Raw genomic sequence first — 18,267 nt, 5'->3', positions numbered from 1 at the left:
GCAGAGGAGGGAGGTCTCGTAACAGAGAATCTGGCTTCATGTCAGCAGAGAATCAGTCTGCATGTCATAGCAGAGAATGAGGCTTCACGTCAGCCACCACTGCAACAGTCCATTGGCATATATTTAGGCCCAGCACACACACAGGCAGAGGAGAGAGGTCCCGTAACAGAGAATCTGTCTTCATGTCAGCAGAGAATTAGTCTGCATGTCATAGCAGAGAATGAGGCTTCACGTCAGCCACCACTGCAACAGTCCATTGGCATATATTTAGGCCCAGCACACACACAGGCAGAGGAGAGAGGTCCCGTAACAGACAATCTGGCTTCATGTCAGCAGAGAATCAGTCTGCATGTCATAGCAGAGAATGAGGCTTCACGTCAGCCACCACTGCAACAGTCCATTGGCATATATTTAGGCCCAGCACCCAGGCAGAGGAGGGAGGTCCCGTAACAGAGAATCTGTCTTCATGTCAGCAGAGAATCAGTCTGCATGTCATAGCAGAGAATGAGGCTTCACGTCAGCCACCACTGCAACAGTCCATTGGCATATATTTAGGCCCAGCACACACACAGGCAGAGGAGAGAGGTCCCGTAACAGAGAATCTGTCTTCATGTCAGCAGAGAATTAGTCTGCATGTCATAGCAGAGAATGAGGCTTCACGTCAGCCACCACTGCAACAGTCCATTGGCATATATTTAGGCCCAGCACCCAGGCAGAGGAGGGAGGTCCCGTAACAGAGAATCTGTCTTCATGTCAGCAGAGAATCAGTCTGCATGTCATAGCAGAGAATGAGGCTTCACGTCAGCCACCACTGCAACAGTCCATTGGCATATATTTAGGCCCAGCACCCAGGCAGAGGAGGGAGGTCCCGTAACAGAGAATCTGTCTTCATGTCAGCAGCGAATCAGTCTGCATGTCATAGCAGAGAATGAGGCTTCACGTCAGCCACCACTGCAACAGTCCATTGGCATATATTTAGGCCCAGCACACAGGCAGAGGAGAGAGGTCCCGTAACAGACAATCTGGCTTCATGTCAGCAGAGAATCATTCTGCATGTCATAGCAGAGAATCAGGCTTCACGTCACCCAACATTGGAACAGTCCATTGGCATATATTTAGGCCCAGCACACACACAGGCAGAGGAGAGAGGTCCCGTAATAGAGAATCTGTCTTCATGTCAGCAGAGAATCATTCTGCATGTCATAGCAGAGAATCAGGCTTCACGTCACCCAACATTGGAACAGTCCATTGGCATATATTTAGGCCCCGGCACCCAGACACAGGAGAGGTTCATTCAACTTTGGGTAGCCTCGCAATATAATGGTAAAATGAAAATAAAAATAGGATTGAATGAGGAAGTGCCCTGGAGTCCAATAATATATGGTTAAGGGGAGGTAGTTAATGTCTAATCTGGACAAGGGACGGACAGATCCTGTGGGATCCATGCCTGGTTCATTTTTATGAACGTCAGCTTGTCCACATTGGCTGTAGACAGGCGGCTGCGTTTGTCTGTAATGACGCCCCCTGCCGTGCTGAATACACGTTCAGACAAAACGCTGGCCGCCGGGCAGGCCAGCACCTCCAAGGCATAAAAGGCTAGCTCTGGCCACGTGGACAATTTAGAGACCCAAAAGTTGAATGGGGCCGAACCATCAGTCAGTACGTGGAGGGGTGTGCACACGTACTGTTCCACCATGTTAGTGAAATGTTGCCTCCTGCTAACACGTTGCGTATCAGGTGGTGGTGCAGTTAGCTGTGGCGTGTTGACAAAAGTTTTCCACATCTCTGCCATGCTAACCCTGCCCTCAAAGGAGCTGGCATTGACACAGCTGCCTTGGCGACCTCTTGCTCCTCCTCTGCCTTGGCCTTGGGCTTCCACTTGTTCCCCTGTGACATTTGGGAATGCTCTCAGTAGCGCGTCTACCAACGTGCGCTTGTACTCGCGCATCTTCCTATCACGCTCCAGTGCAGGAAGTAAGGTGGGCACATTGTATTTGTAGCGTGGATCCAGCAGGGTGGCAACCCAGTAGTCCGCACAGGTTAAAATGTGGGCAACTCTGCTGTCGTTGCGCAGGCACTGCAGCATGTAGTCGCTCATGTGTGCCAGGCTGCCCAGGGGTAAGGACAAGCTGTCCTCTGTGGGAGGCGTATCGTCATTGTCCTGCCTTTCCCCCCAGCCACGCACCAGTGATGGACCCGAGCTGCGTTGGGTGCCACCCCGCTGTGACCATGCTTCATCCTCATCCTCCTCCACCTCCTCCTCATCCTCGTCCTCCTCGTCCTCCAGTAGTGGGCCCTGTCTGGCCACATTTGTACCTGGCCTCTGCTGTTGCCAAAAACCTCCCTCTGAGTCACTTCGAAGAGACTGGCCTGAAAGTGCTAAAAATGACCCCTCTTCCTCCTCCTCCTCCTCCTCCTCCTCCTCCTCCTCCTGGGCCACCTCCTCTTGCATCATCGCCCTAAGTGTTTTCTCAAGGAGACATAGAAGTGGTATTGTAACGCTGATAACGGCGTCATCGCCACTGGCCATGTTGGTGGAGTACTCGAAACAGCGCAGCAGGGCACACAAGTCTCGCATGGAGGCCCAGTCATTGGTGGTGAAGTGGTGCTGTTCTGTAGTGCGACTGACCCGTGCGTGCTGCAGCTGAAACTCCACTATGGCCTGCTGCTGCTCGCACAGTCTGTCCAGCATGTGCAAGGTGGAGTTCCACCTGGTGGGCACGTCGCATATGAGGTGGTGAGCGGGAAGGCCGAAGTTACGCTGTAGCGCAGACAGGCGAGCAGCAGCAGGATGTGAACGCCGGAAGCGCGAACAGACGGCCCGCACTTTATGCAGCAGCTCTGACATGTCGGGGTAGTTGTGAATGAACTTCTGCACCACCAAATTCAGCACATGTGCCAAGCAAGGGATGTGCGTCAAATTGGCTAGTCCCAGAGCTGCAACGAGATTTCGCCCATTATCGCACACCACCAGGCCGGGCTTGAGGCTCACCGGCAGCAACCACTCGTCGGTCTGTTGTTCTATACCCCGCCACAACTCCTGTGCGGTGTGGGGCCTGTCCCCCAAACATATGAGTTTCAGAATGGCCTGCTGACGTTTACCCTGGGCTGTGCTGAAGTTGGTGGTGAAGGTGTGTTGCTGACTGGATGAGCAGGTGGAAGAAGAGGAGGAGGAAGCCGAGAAGGAGGAGGTGGCAACAGGAGGCAAAGAATGTTGCCCTGCGATCCTTGGCGGCGGAAGGACATGCGCCAAACAGCTCTCCGCCTGGGGCCCAGCTGCCACTACATTTACCCAGTGTGCAGTTAGGGAGATATAGCGTCCCTGGCCGTGCTTACTGGTCCACGTATCTGTGGTTAGGTGGACCTTGCCACAGATGGCGTTGCGCAGTGCACACTTGATTTTATCGGATACTTGGTTGTGCAGGGAAGGCACGGCTCTCTTGGAGAAGTAGTGGCGGCTGGGAACAACATACTGTGGGACAGCAAGCGACATGAGCTGTTTGAAGCTGTCTGTGTCCACCAGCCTAAATGACAGCATTTCATAGGCCAGTAGTTTAGAAATGCTGGCATTCAGGGCCAGGGATCGAGGGTGGCTAGGTGGGAATTTACGCTTTCTCTCAAATGTTTGTGAGATGGAGAGCTGAACGCTGCCGTGTGACATGGTTGAGACGCTTGGTGACGGAGGTGGTGGTGGTGGTGTTGGTGGTACATCCCCTGTTTGCTGGGCGGCAGGTGCCAACGTTCCTCCAGAGGCGGAGGAAGAGGCCGAGGCGGCAGCAGCAGAAGAGGCCGAGGCGGCAGCAGCAGAAGAGGTAGCAGGGGGAGCCTGAGTGACTTCCTTGGTTTTAAGGTGTTTACTCCACTGCAGTTCATGCTTTGCATGCAGGTGCCTGGTCATGCAGGTTGTGCTCAGGTTCAGAACGTTAATGCCTCGCTTAAGGCTCTGATGGCACAGCGTGCAAACCACTCGGGTCTTGTCGTCAGCACATTGTTTGAAGAAGTGCCATGCCAGGGAACTCCTTGAAGCTGCCTTTGGGGTGCTCGGTCCCAGATGGCGGCGGGCAGTAGCAGGCGGAGTCTCTTGGCGGCGGGTGTTCTGCTTTTGCCCACTGCTCCCTCTTTTGCTACGCTGTTGGCTCGGTCTCACCACTGCCTCTTCCTCCGAACTGTGAAAGTCAGTGGCACGACCTTCATTCCATGTGGGGTCTAGGACCTCATCATCCCCTGCATCGTCTTCCACCCAGTCTTGATCCCTGACCTCCTGTTCAGTCTGCACACTGCAGAAAGACGCAGCAGTTGGCACCTGTGTTTCGTCATCATCAGAGACATGCTGAGGTGGTATTCCCATGTCCTCATCATCAGGAAACATAAGTGGTTGTGCGTCAGTGCATTCTATATCTTTCACCGCTGGGGAAGGGCTAGGTGGATGCCCTTGGGAAACCCTGCCAGCGGAGTCTTCAAACAGCATAAGAGACTGCTGCATAACTTGAGGCTGAGACAGTTTCCCTGGTATGCATGGGGGTGATGTGACAGACTGATGGGGTTGGTTTTCAGGCGCCATCTGTGCGCTTTCTGCAGAAGACTGGGTGGGAGATAATGTGAACGTGCTGGATCCACTGTCGGCCACCCAATTGACTAATGCCTGTACCTGCTCAGGCCTTACCATCCTTAGAACGGCATTGGGCCCCACCATATATCGCTGTAAATTCTGGCGGCTACTGGGACCTGAGGTAGTTGGTACACTAGGACGTGTGGATGTGGCAGAACGGCCACGTCCTCTCCCAGCACCAGAGGGTCCACTAACACCACCACGACCATGTCCACGTCCGCGTCCCTTACTAGATGTTTTTCTCATTGTTATGGTTCACCACAACAACAAAAATATTATTTGGCCCAATGTATTGTATTCAAATTCAGCGGGATATAAATTTGAGGCCTAGTATTTAGGCGCTGGGTGACCGGTATGGATTTACTAACAGAATTAGACTTGGAAATGCACAGTAGCGTGTGTGTGAAGTTATTCTGAATGACCCTATGTGCACCTTGAATATTATATACCCTTTTAGGGATAGATTTCAAATAGCTCTGATATAGCAGGAACCACTAAATTATGAAATTGCTAAATTGGGAATTGTACTTCAACCCAGAACAAAAAATGTGCTTTGACGGACACTAAATAACTTTCCCAGCCACAACAGGACAGCGGTAACGAGAGATTTAGCAGGATATAAATTTGAGGCCTAGTATTTAGGCACTGGGTGACAGGTATGGGTTTAGTGACAGAATTAGACTTGGAAATACACAGTAGCGTGTGTGTGTGAAGTTATTCTAAATGACCCAATGTGCACCTTGAATATTATATACCCTTTTAGGGATAGATTTCAAATAGCTCTGATATAGCAGGAACCACTAAATTATGAAATTGCTAAATTGGGAATTGTATTTCAACCCAGAACAAAAAATGTGCTTTGACGGACACTAAATAACTTGCCCAGCAACAACAGTACAGCGGTAACGAGAGATTTAGCGGGATATAAATTTGAGGCCTAGTATTTAGGCGCTGGGTGACAGGTATGGATTTAGTGACAGAATTAGACTGGGATATGCACAGTAGCGGGTGTGTGAAGTTATTCTGAATGACCCTATGTGCACCTTGAATATTATATACCCTTTTAGGGATAGATTTCAAATAGCTCTGATATAGCAGAAACCACTAAATTATGAAATTGCTAAATTGGGAATTGTATTTCAACCCAGAACAAAAAATGTGCTTTGACGGACACTAAATACCTTTCCCAGCCACAACAGGACAGCGGTAACGAGAGATTTAGCGGGATATAAATTTGAGGCCTAGTATTTAGGCGCTGGGTGACAGGTATGGGTTTAGTGACAGAATTAGACTTGGAAATGCACAGTAGCGTGTGTGTGAAGTTATTCTGAATGACCCAATGTGCACCTTGAATATTATATACCCTTTTAGGGATAGATTTCAAATAGCTCTGATATAGCAGAAAACACTAAATTATGAAATTGCTAAATTGGGAATTGTATTTCAACCCAGAACAAAAAATGTGCTTTGACGGACACTAAATAACTTTCCCAGCCACAACAGGACAGCGGTAACGAGAGATTTAGCGGGATATAAATTTGAGGCCTAGTATTTAGGCGCTGGGTGACAGGTATGGGTTTAGTGACAGAATTAGACTTGGAAATGCACAGTAGCGGGTGTGTGTGAAGTTATTCTGAATGACCCTATGTGCACCTTGAATATTATATACCCTTTTAGGGATAGATTTCAAATAGCTCTAATATAGCAGGAACCACTAAATTATAAAATTGCTAAATTGGGAATTGTACTTCAACCCAGAACAAAAAATGTGCTTTGACGGACACTAAATAACTTGACCAGCCACAACAGGACAGCGGTAACGAGAGATTTAGCGGGATATAAATTTGAGGCCTAGTATTTAGGCGCTGGGTGACCGGTATGGATTTAGTGACAGAATTAGACTGGGATATGGCCAAAAAATAACCACACTATTGCTGGTTAAATGCACTTGGTGACGGGCGCAGCTTGCCCCTGATGTAGTATATGGCCAAAAAATGAACAGACTATTGCTGGTTAAATGCACTTGGTGTCACAGCTTGACCAACCACACTACTGAGGGTTAAATGCACTTGGTGACGGGCGCAGCTTGCCCCTGATGTAGTATATGGCCAAAAAATAAACAGACTATTGCTGGTTAAATGCACTTGGTGTGACAGCTTCACCCTGATGTAGGCTTTAGCCAAAAAACAACCACACCATTGAGGGTTAAATGCACTTTGTGACAGGCGCAGCTTGCCCCTGATTTAGTATATGGCCAAAAAATGAACAGACTATTGCTGGTTAAATGCACTTGGTGTGACAGCTTCACCCTGATGTAGGCTTTAGCCAAAAAACAACCACACCATTGAGGGTTAAATGCACTTGGTGACAGGCGCAGCTTGCCCCTGATTTAGTATATGGCCAAAAAATGAACAGACTATTGCTGGTTAAATGCACTTGGTGTGACAGCTTCACCCTGATGTAGGCTTTAGCCAAAAAACAACCACACCATTGAGGGTTAAATGCACTTGGTCGCAGCTTGGATGCACTTGGTCGCAGCACCGCACAAGACACAAAATGGCCGCCGATCACCCCAGAAAAAAGTGACTGACAAACGGTCTGGGCAGCCTAAAAACAGTGAGTGAGCATTTGAATTTCAGCAGCTCAATGATGCACAGCTGCAGATCGATCGATTAATCAAGTGAAGTCCTTTGGAGGAGTTAATCTGCCTAATCTCGCCCTACTGTCGCATCCGCAACCTCTCCCTACGCTAATCAGAGCAGAGTGACGGGCGGCGCTATGTGACTCCAGCTTAAATAGAGGCTGGGTCACATGGTGCTCTGGCCAATCACAGCCATGCCAATAGTAGGCATGGCTGTGACGGCCTCTTGGGGCAAGTAGTATGACGCTTGTTGATTGGCTGCTTTGCAGCCTTTCAAAAAGCGCCAAGAAAGCGTCACAAAAGCGCCAAGAAAGCGACGAACACCGAACCCGAACCCGGACTTTTACGAAAATGTCCGGGTTCGGGTCCGTGTCACGGACACCCCAAAATTCGGTACGAACCCGAACTATACAGTTCGAGTTCGCTCATCCCTATCCCTGCCCTCTAATAATGAAATGACTCTGCCGATCATGTCCCAGTCTACACAGCAGAAATGTGAGCTACAGGAAACAGAAAGTTTCCCATTTTCATTAGCACTATCTGTACAATGTTATTTTAAGTTTTTGAGATCATTACTAATTTTCTAACCTGTTTTTTCATGTTTGAACTATTTGTAGCTATTGGGGCCATACAGCTTCTAATATTTCATCCGATTACAGTACATACTGTAGAAGGTTGGGTTGCAGTATAATGGTGTGTTGCTTTTTTACATCAGTCTATAGCGATCTGAGGACTAAAGGTTTTCCATTTCAGTTTCCCAAGTCTATAAAGTTACCTGGTGAATAATAGTCATAGATTGTGATGGATCCAGGTTGGACAAGTCCCACATTTAAATTTCTGTTAAGTTTAACCTTCAGACATTGTTCCTCACTGTGCGAGACCTGCCGGGATAAAAAATACATAAAAAAAAAAAAAAGTTGAAGATTATAGTCCCTGTGGAAATGGATTCCTCCAACATTATGACAACCTCAATTACAGCATGAAAATATAACAGAAATGTAGATTACTGCAGCCTTCTTCCTAAATAAAGAAAGCCATGCCAAGTCAATGTCATGTTAACATTTGCCATCTAGTTCCTCACCCCCCTGCAAACCCCAGACCTCGAATTTGGCTCTTGGCCAACACTTGGGGTGGAAGCCAGAGCAAAACTGGCACTTCTCCAGCTTCGGCTGTGGAAGGGCCACTAGTCCTGGTCCCATGTAGGAGCCTTCTGGGCCAGAGGAACCAGGATTGGTTTATGGGCGGCCCCTTTTCTTATGGAGACGGCCTCTGATGCACCATGACCTATGGCACGTTTTCGATGCACGGGTATAGAAAGCACGTATCTTGGTCTTTCATTAAAAAATGTGTCCAGGGTGTCAATGTGGTGTGTTCAATACCCTAGAATAGGGTAGTTGCAAACTGTTCTTTTAATATAATGTTATTTAATACATTTAATATGTCTTGTAATGTACCAGCATATCTCAGTATGGTTTAGTCACAGGTTAATAATCCTGACTTTCCCCTGTAGGAAGTTAGGTGTTAGACTTAGTAGTAGTTCAGTTATAGTGGATTTGCTGAGGAAGTGAGATAACCTACATGTGCTCAATCCTTACAGTAACAGGCCTTGAGAACAATTGTCCCTGGAGATGTTTGCATCAAGTCAGCTATCTCTACTTCATAGTGCTCCAGAAAGAACGAGAAAGGAAAGATCTAAAAGGGCCAGTATCTGCATGGTTGGACATTGGAGTCAGTCAATAAAATTTAAATAAAAAAAGTTATGGCTTTTGGAATGTGGGGAGAAAAAATTTAAATCCAAAAATGTCAATGGGCATTTTCTTGAAAGGATTAAAAAAGAACCAATTGAAAAAATTGAATAAATCAATTGAAAAAAAGTTTTTTAGCCCAAAATGAGTACAATGCAATCATAAAAAAATGCCCCAAAAGTGTGCATATTAAGTACCAAAAAGGAAACAAAAATGTTTGAAAAATTACACAAGATATTTGCAGTTTAAGGTTGATGAAGACTTTACTGCAGTGAGAGGGACATTGCTTATACACCCTTCACACTTAGACATGACCTGGCCAGTCGTATCTTAGTCCTGTACCCCTCATCTGGAAATTACAGCCACCATTGCAAGAGTCATATTGCCAGCCTTAGATTCTGCAAAGAGAGGGACTTTGGAGAGATATAGGGGAGTACTACAACCCCCATCCTCACTTATATCCACACGTTGCTCTCTGGAAAGATTTGGACCGGCAACTACATCTCCTGACTTGCACCCTTACAACACTCATAACACCAAGGGCACCCCAACTACCATCAGGCAGGAGCCCCAATATCAGGGTATGCCTAGACAGAAGAAAGGGTATGCTCCCGATTGCAAATATTGATATTAATTTGGGTCCAGCTGTTCCCTCCTCTGATGAGTCCTGTATATATGGTTGGGTGTGACCTGTGTTTTGTCATCTAGGGCCTTTGAAATTGCCTTCTAGCTACTCAAACCTCAGCAACCCAAGATACTGTCAGACAGGGCTGGCGTCATAAAAAAAAAATCATGGATCTAGATATACTTAAATACTCCACAGTGATATCAGAAGATGGAGGATGGATATAGTAAGAGAAAGTTGATAATTACAGATGTGGTCTAATTAGACGCTGAGTCTTGCAACAAGAGGACGTAAAGACTTTTTGCCCAGTTGGCACACTTTGAGATGGGGTGCATTATTAGACTAAGAGAAGCAAGATGGTCATTTTAACAAATTGTCTGTCATCTAGGCCATTCAGACCTAGCTTTTAGGAGGGGTTGGGAGCAAGCACACATGGTTAACAGGCTCCAGATAACCCAGACAGACAACTCAAAGAGAGAATTATTTGCTCCACTGACAAGAAAAAGCTCCCACGATTTTTTTGTCCACCATCCAGACACAGGCCCCTTCATTGCACACCCTGGTCTCTGCCCTGACTATTTCCAGGTGATTGCATCACTTCCTTGGCTTATCTATTTACATGCAGTGTTTTGCCAGTGTAGGGAGAGGTTGCTGTGTGGAGCAGGGACAGACTGTTAGGGACACCAAACGCTAGCTAATAGGGCCACACAAGTTATTTTAAGGACTAGTATAGGTGTGCTATCGATAGGTGTGATACACAGAGGGGTGCGATATACTTATGATATACTTTTATAATGAGTCAAAAACACATAGATCTATATAGTGATCACCTGGAAGTCAGGGGCCTAGGGGCTAGGGGCTTACTAGGGCCATTTTTATATAGGGTAAGGGGTAAGGTTCCGGATGGGGTCGCTCTTATTAGGGTGGGTGGTCAGTGGTTAGGCTATCAGGGCCAGAATAGCACCCCCCTTGTAAGGCAATATCAGGGACAGTTCTTTGCCCACTCTGTCCTTCAATACCACATCATCATCTAGCCCAGGGATAGATGGTTTTTGCTTTCCCTCCGGGATTCATGGATGTGCACTGGAACCCCCCGGATTGTGGTAGGACATATGATTTCTGATTTAGTGCCGCCGAGCACCTGATTTAGTGCCGCCAAGCACTTGTTATTGCCTACCACATCTATGCTTTTTGCTTAAAGGGGTTCTGCGCTTTGTTTAAAACTGATGATCTATCCTCTGGATAGATCATCAGCATCTGATCGGCGGGGGTCCGACACGATGGACCCCCGCCGATCAGCTGTTTGAGAAGGCAGCGGCGCTCCAGCAGAGTTGCGGCCTTCTCGCTGTTTACCGCTGTCCCAGTGACGTCATGACTAGTATTAACTAGCGTGGGCGGGGCTAAGCTCTGTTCACTTGAATGGAGCTTAGCCCCGCCCACGCTAGTTGATACTAGTTGTGACGTCACTGGGCCGGCGGTAAAAAGTGAGAAGGCCGGCCGCTGCTGGAGCGCCGCTGCCTTCTCAAACAGCTGATCGGCGGGGGTCCTGGGTGTCGGACCCCCGCCGATCCGATGCTGATGATCTATCCAGAGGATAGATCATCAGTTTAACTTTTTTTATTTTTTTTATTTAAATATCTCTTTATTTCCATCATCTCAACAAGAGTAGAAAAAATTTCAACATGATAAAAAATTACATTTTTAGTATATCAAAAAACATACCAATTTTTCCTATACATAAACATATAACTTCATTCCCCATTTACCCACCCAACACCCTTATGGTGGGGGGGAGAGGGAGACGCGGAGAAAAGAAAAATTAAAATACATCCATCCATCTATCTAGCCCTAAAGCAACCAGTTCTTCCATAGTTCATCAACACTTTTTACTTTTCTAGCAGGGCCCTCCATCGCTCGTTCTTCTTTAATCAGGTTATCCACTGCTTTTCTCCACTGTCCCACTGTTGGAGGGTCCGCCCCTACCCATTTCTTAAGTATAAGGAGTCTGGCTTGAAATAACACCTTACTCAAGACCATTCGTGTATCTCTATTCAACCTCAGATGTTCGGTTGCCCCCAAAATACAAATCATGGGATCTTCTGATATTTGAACCTTCAAGGTTAGATATACAGTGTCCGTTATTTCTGTCCAATATCTGAACAGTCTTGGGCATCTCCAAAAACAATGTATTAAATCAGCATTCTCTCCCCCGCATTTCATACAATTATCCGAAATTCTAACACCCATTCTTTTCAATATCTGTGGGGATCGATGGAGCCTATGAACTACAAAGAATTGTGAGATCTTATGTGAGCCCCTATTGGAGACTACTGCATAACTTTTTAAAGCGTCATTCCATTTTTCTTCTGTAAAAGATTGAAGTTCATTTTCCCATTTTTTCCTGGCGGGAATTATAACCCGTTTCTTTTTTCCCTGCATCAATATCCTATATCTTTTAGCCGTTGCTCCTCCTCTTTCACCCGCATTAATAAAGTTATACAGTGTATCAGATCTTTCCATCTTATATTTATCCTCTTGCAGAACTGTGTGCAAAGCATTCCTAAGCTGAAAATATTTATATATATCTTTTTGCGGTATACCGAACTCTCTAACCATTGTATTGAAGTCTTTCAATTTGCCCTGCTCAAATATCTGGTTTATATATTTCACCCCACTTTTAATCACTTTTGATAACCTTTCGGCCAAAATTTTTCCTAAAATTTTGACATCCGTATTCAAGAGCGATATTGGCCTATATGATCCAGGGTCTAATTGTTCTTTACCCTTTTTTGGGATTAGTGTAATAATTGCCTCTTTCATAGAGTCTGGTAAATCCCCAATTTTTTTGGCCTCATCCAATGTTATTTTTAATTCAGGTACTAACACCTGGGAGAAAGTTTTATATATTTCAAAAGGTAGCCCATCACATCCTGGTGCTTTTTCAGGTTTTACCCGTCCCAGAACCTCGTTTATTTCCACCGTTGATATTTCTTTTTCTAAAAATTCTTTTTGGGCATGCGATATCTCTCTGAGGGGAATCTGATCTAGATATAGATCTAAATCTTGTATTGAGTATTGTGCCTTGGACTTATATAACTCCTGGAAATATTCCAGGAACACTTCTTTAATTCCTTCAGGTGTGTTAGTTATTATACCCCTTTTATCTTTAATCGCCCCTATCCAGGATTTCCCTCTTTGGTTTCTCACTATGCTTGCCAGAAGTTTACCAACTTTTTCTCCCTCTGAGGCTAACCGAATCCCTTGGAAAAGTAATTCTTTCCTACTTCTATCCATTTGATTTAGCTTTAACTTTTTCTGTTCTTCCTCCCATATTTTCTTATTCTGTTCAGTAGGGTATTTTGCACATGTTATTCCTGCTTCTTGAACTTTTTTTTCCAATACGGTCCCCCTTTCCCTAGTGTTTTTTTTCCAGTAGTTCACTTTTTTGAAAAGCAGTCCTCTCAAATATGCTTTAGCAGTATCCCAAACGATTAACCTGCTCGCGGAATGGTTATTCTCCCTAAAAAAGATTTTTAATTCTTCAGTTATACTCTCTTTATCTGAAATCATTGATAGCCAATGGGGGTTGAACTTAAACAGAGGTAAATTCTTCTTTTTATTTAATTCTAGTTCCATTACCACCGCATTATGATCTGATAAGGCCATGGGCAAATACTTTATTTTAATCCTATTATAGGACATTACATTTTTATTTCCCAGGACCATATCTATTCTAGACCAAGTTTGATGTGTTTTTGATTAGCAGGAATACATGGTTTCATCCGGGTTCTGAAAACGCCAAACATCAACCCAATTAAATTCGTGGGCTAGTTTATAAAAATCTACATTTTGAATTCTTCCCCCTCCACTAGATGTTCTATCCCTGAGTGGATCCATTACCGCATTATAGTCTCCTATCGCTATCATTGTAGATTCCTGTCTATTCAGCATAAATCTATACAATTGATGCAAAACATCTGACTTATATGGCGGAGGGATATATATATTTGCAATTACCATCTTAACCCCTTCTATGTTACAATATAGAAAGAGGTACCTACCATAGTCATCAGCCTCACATACCAAACACTCCAATTAAATTTTATTATGGATCAAAATTGAGACCCCTCTTGAGTAAGTAGTATATACAGAATGGTAACTTTCCCCTATCCATTTTTTCTCCAGCCATCTCAAAGATTCCTTATCTAAGTGTGTCTCCTGTAGGCAAATGATGGCTGGCAGGAACCTCTTCATCCACTCAAGGATAGCATATCTCTTTATTTTCTCACGTAAACCTCTAACATTCAATGAAACAATCCTAACCATCTAGCAGAGCGGGAAGAGAAAAAGAAAGGAAAGAAAAAAAAAAATAATAATAATAATAACAGCGTCTCCCTCTCTCCCAACCCACACATACCCACCCACCTTGAATAGCCCCCCCCCCCTGCTAACCAGCAGTCGGGGTGACTCCATATCTTAACATATTAACTCCTTTCCCCTCCGCGACCCCCCCAGCTTCAAAGGCCCTCTCCATCCGCCCAGTCACTGACCTCCTCCGGGGTCTGAAAAAAACCGTCTTGCCTTTATATTCTACCCTTAATTTTGCCGGGAACAATAGACTGTACTTTAGACCTGCTTCCCTTAGTCTCTTTTTAACAACAATATATTCTTTCCTATGGGCGTTAGTCTGGGCTGAATAATCTGGGAACAACCTTATCTTTACATCCTGTATCTGATATTTTTCGGAAATCCTTGCGTCGGATATAATTATATCACGATCCTTAGCCAGTAAACATTTGACCAATATCTGTCTGGGAAGTTCCCCTGGAACCCGGTTTTTTGTAGGGACCCTGTGCGCTCTTTCAATGGTAAAGAATGGGGAAAGAATACCCTCTTTACAGTTTTCCCTTATCCATCTCTCCATATATTCCGTACAGTTGTCGCCCTCTGCACGCTCTGGGATCCCTACACATCTTATATTGGATCTCCTTGATCTATCTTCCTGACTTATTGACCTCTGTTCCATCCTAATATTCGTTTCTCTTAACGAGACCACCTCTTTTTTTAATTTCTGTACTGAGTGTTCTAAAGCAGGAACCTTTTCCTCTATCGCATGTAGGCGCTGCCTTATTTTCTCCATCTCGTCCCGTATTACACTGACATCCGTTTGCACTGCCCCGATCTGGGTCACTATATTCCCCATTACGTTCTTCATCCTCGAGACAGTGCAAAATATGTCTTTCATTATCTTTGCATCAATTTCTGTGAATGTCAGTACTGTTCCCCTCTCCCCCCCTTCACCCACAATCCCACTATCCTGTACCAAACCTTGGGACTCCAGTTCTATCATTCTCTCCTTCTGTGGGGATCTAAAACCTGGTGAGTTAGGAGCCAGAAATTTATTTAAACCCTGCTGTTTGGGCCCACTCTCTAACCCTGTAGCGGATCTCCTACTTCCGCCACCCGTAGGGCCTTTCTTAGGAGGCATCTTTTGGTTCCCCTTATCGCACCTTCCCTCTTCCCCTTTACCCTTCCACCCAACCACCACAGAGCGAGAAGAAAAAAAAAAACAAAAAGGAAAAAAATACCAAAGTATCAACAGTTTGGTGGAATAAAAGGACAAGAGGAAATGGATGGTAGTGCAAAACAGAAACCAACAAGTGCGTTATAAATGTTATCCTTATTTTCCGTAGGAGTAATCAGAATATCTCTACACAAAAAAACGGGTAATTTTCCGACATAGAGTAGAAATTAAAAATAAAAATATTAATCCTTAGTCAAAATTTATCCAAGGGGGGGTTTACAGGTGAAGATGTTAGAAATGTTAGAGAAATTAGGTGTTAGACGGGACAGAGATTTGCTCCAGGGCGAGACCAGGAACAGCAACTACCAGAAAGTACGGCTTTTAAGCCCAAATACAGGTTTTCAGTGGGAGACGAAAAAAATTAATAAATTTTTTTTAAAAAAAATAGATAGCGTAAATCTGAATCCGGGCAAATATCCACTAGTCTTCAAATATACGGATAAGGGCGGGGAGGGAAAAAAAAAAAAAAAAGAAGGAAAACCGAATGGATTAGTCGTTAATATTTAGTCTTTTTTATCCCCGTTAAAGCCAGAGTTTTTCAGAAATGTTTTTTAAGGGATTATGGGGTCTAGTCTTTTTTCCCCTCTCTTTCCTTTTCTCTTCCCTCCTCCTTCCCCCTCCCGAGGGTTAGTCAGAGAATTACTGATGGCCAAACCAGCTACTCCGGGCTCTACTTGCCAGCCCTACAATAATCAATCCGACTTTCTTTCATTAGATTCTTCACCCCCTCCTTAAAATATCCCTGGTGGTGTTTTATTCACCAGCAGGGGAAGGAATCCTAACAGCCAAGGTAAATAGGGGCACAGACTCCAATCCAGGGGAAAAAGGGGCAGAGTGCTTCCACATGCCTTAGGCAAAATCTGGGGGTCTCCACTTCATCACCCCTGACCTACATGCGGAGCCCCACACACTCCATCTCCACCGGTTCTTGGTATCCCGGGGTCAATACTGGCGCTCCTCTCCGCTCCTTCTTACTACCGCCACATCCACTCACCACCTGGCGGCTCCCGGCAACTACAACTGGACAGAGGGTAGAGTCCAGGCGTCGATATCAGGATCAGGAGCAGGCTCAGACGGGCTCAAGCATTCCGAATGGCGTCACCCCGCATCACACCGCGAGCGGCTCACAGCAGGCACGGCTCAGCGAGCCGGCGTTCCAGGTACTTCGAGCGGCCAGTGTGCCAGGGGGCGGGGGGCGGAGCCTTAGCGTCAGACGTCTGACGCTCTCATGCCTCGTCCCATGATGTGCGGACTTTTTTAATTTTAATAATTTAATTTATTTTCATTTTGAGGGATATCATTTCCATTCACACGTCCGCAAAATAAGTCTGCATCCGTTCTGCAATTTTGCGGAACGGGTGCAGACCCATTCATTTTCAATTGGGCCGGAATGTGCTGTCCGCATCCGTATTTGCGGATCCGCACTTTCGCATCTGTGCTTCATTTTCCGACAAAAAATAGAACATGTCCTATTCTTGTCCGCAATTGCAGACAAGATTAGGCATTTTCTATTATAGTGCCGGCGATGTGCGGTCCACAAATTGCGAAATGCACATTGCCGGTGTCCGTGTTTTGCGGATCCACAAAACACTTACGGACGTGTGAATGGACCCTCATAGTAACATTATTAATGGTTACGTTTTATCTTCATGTACGTATATTCTAATGGATTGCCTTCCTTGTACAATGTTATAATATACTTTCTATGTTAGACAGTATATTATAGTGCATTTGTATTGTGCGGCAGTCGTGTGCGGTTCTGCTGCGATACTGCAGGTATATAGAGGGACAAGCGTTATTGGAACAAATAATTTCTACTGGTGTGATATACCAGTTGCCCCCCAAATAACTGATTAAAGCGGGGTGTTATATACAGATATATTTTCTTTATAGTGTATTTAGGTACTGTATAGTGCATTTGCGCATGCGCGTACGCGAAAATTATATTGCCGATATTTCAAATTGAAAAAAATAATTAGTGGAGATCGCAAATTGGAATAATACATCTGGTATGTCACTGTCCATGTTGTGGGACTATTTGTGCACTTCTAGTAATTATTTCTTGGCTGCAAATATGAGCTGAAGGTTTTTCAGGTTCGCCTGCCATTAAAATGAATGGGGCCCGCCGCGAACTTGCGGTTCGCGAACATTTGATCGCGATCGCGTTCGCAAACCGTCCCGGCAGATGTTCGTCCATCACTACCTGTATGCCTTCATGCCCAAACATATCTCATTTTCTATCCAGGCTAGTGTCCTGTTGAGCCACCTTTCAATAGTAGTGTTTCCCAATAAACTTCTCCTTTCGCTCTACCATTGTAATTAAAGATGAGCGAATTTCTCAAAAATTAGATTTGGCTGGTTTGTTGAATTTTCCAAAAAGATTTGATTCGATACAAATTTATTTGGGGTGAATTGCATTAAAAAACAGCTATTTCCTGTCTGCAGAGAGCCTTTATAGTGGTGTAGAACACTGTGCCTTGCAATAAGACGCATAGGGAATCTGCTGTGGTAGTGAAACAATACTGTGAGTCAGTATGACATGCAGAAGACAGGAGTCGCTCTTAGAATCAATGCACATTTCACTTATTTGCACAGTTATGGGGCCAAAACTGACCAAATAACTCATGTGAACTTAACCTTACAGGTCGATATTAGCGTCAAGAAGAAGCGCACTACTTTTACACCGTTGTCAGCTGATTCCACATAGATGTCTACAGAACCTGTTCTATTAAACACTTATACAAGTAGAGCCCCCCGAAAGAGTGGAAAGGGTGTCAGCAGTAAGTTTGTGTTGACGTCACTGATTATTTTGCACTTCCTCTGATCCGTCGGAACAATAACCCCCCCAAAAAACGGATCCTGTCTGTTGAGCATCAGCCTTCACTCAGTCAGCTTTGGTCAGTAATTCATCAGTATTGCTAAAGCCAAAAAAGAACAGGAGTGGATCCAAAACAGAGATGACACGTGAATGGAATATTTGCATGTCTTCTGTGTTTTTTTGTACCCACTCCTGCTTTTGACTACCAAATCATGAACTAATTCTGATGCAAAATAGGGACCATG

The 18,267-nt window shown here is 45.1% G+C and overlaps 1 protein-coding gene across 1 annotated transcript in view; it reads right to left on the bottom strand.

The window, feature by feature from the left end:
- The window catches only part of LOC122927159 (venom factor-like), a 216,422-nt gene that overhangs the window by 18,554 nt on the left and 179,601 nt on the right, over positions 1-18,267 (bottom strand). The window contains exon 36 of the mRNA XM_044278756.1: positions 8,026-8,131. Within this exon, the coding sequence (XP_044134691.1) occupies positions 8,026-8,131 (106 nt within the window). The remainder of the gene's footprint in view (positions 1-8,025; positions 8,132-18,267) is intronic.

Source organism: Bufo gargarizans, chromosome 2, assembly GCF_014858855.1.
Source record: "Bufo gargarizans isolate SCDJY-AF-19 chromosome 2, ASM1485885v1, whole genome shotgun sequence".
NCBI classification, from domain to species: Eukaryota; Metazoa; Chordata; class Amphibia; order Anura; family Bufonidae; genus Bufo; species Bufo gargarizans.
Note: the sequence above shows the minus strand (reverse complement) of the source record. Positions and strands in the feature narration are given on the sequence as shown.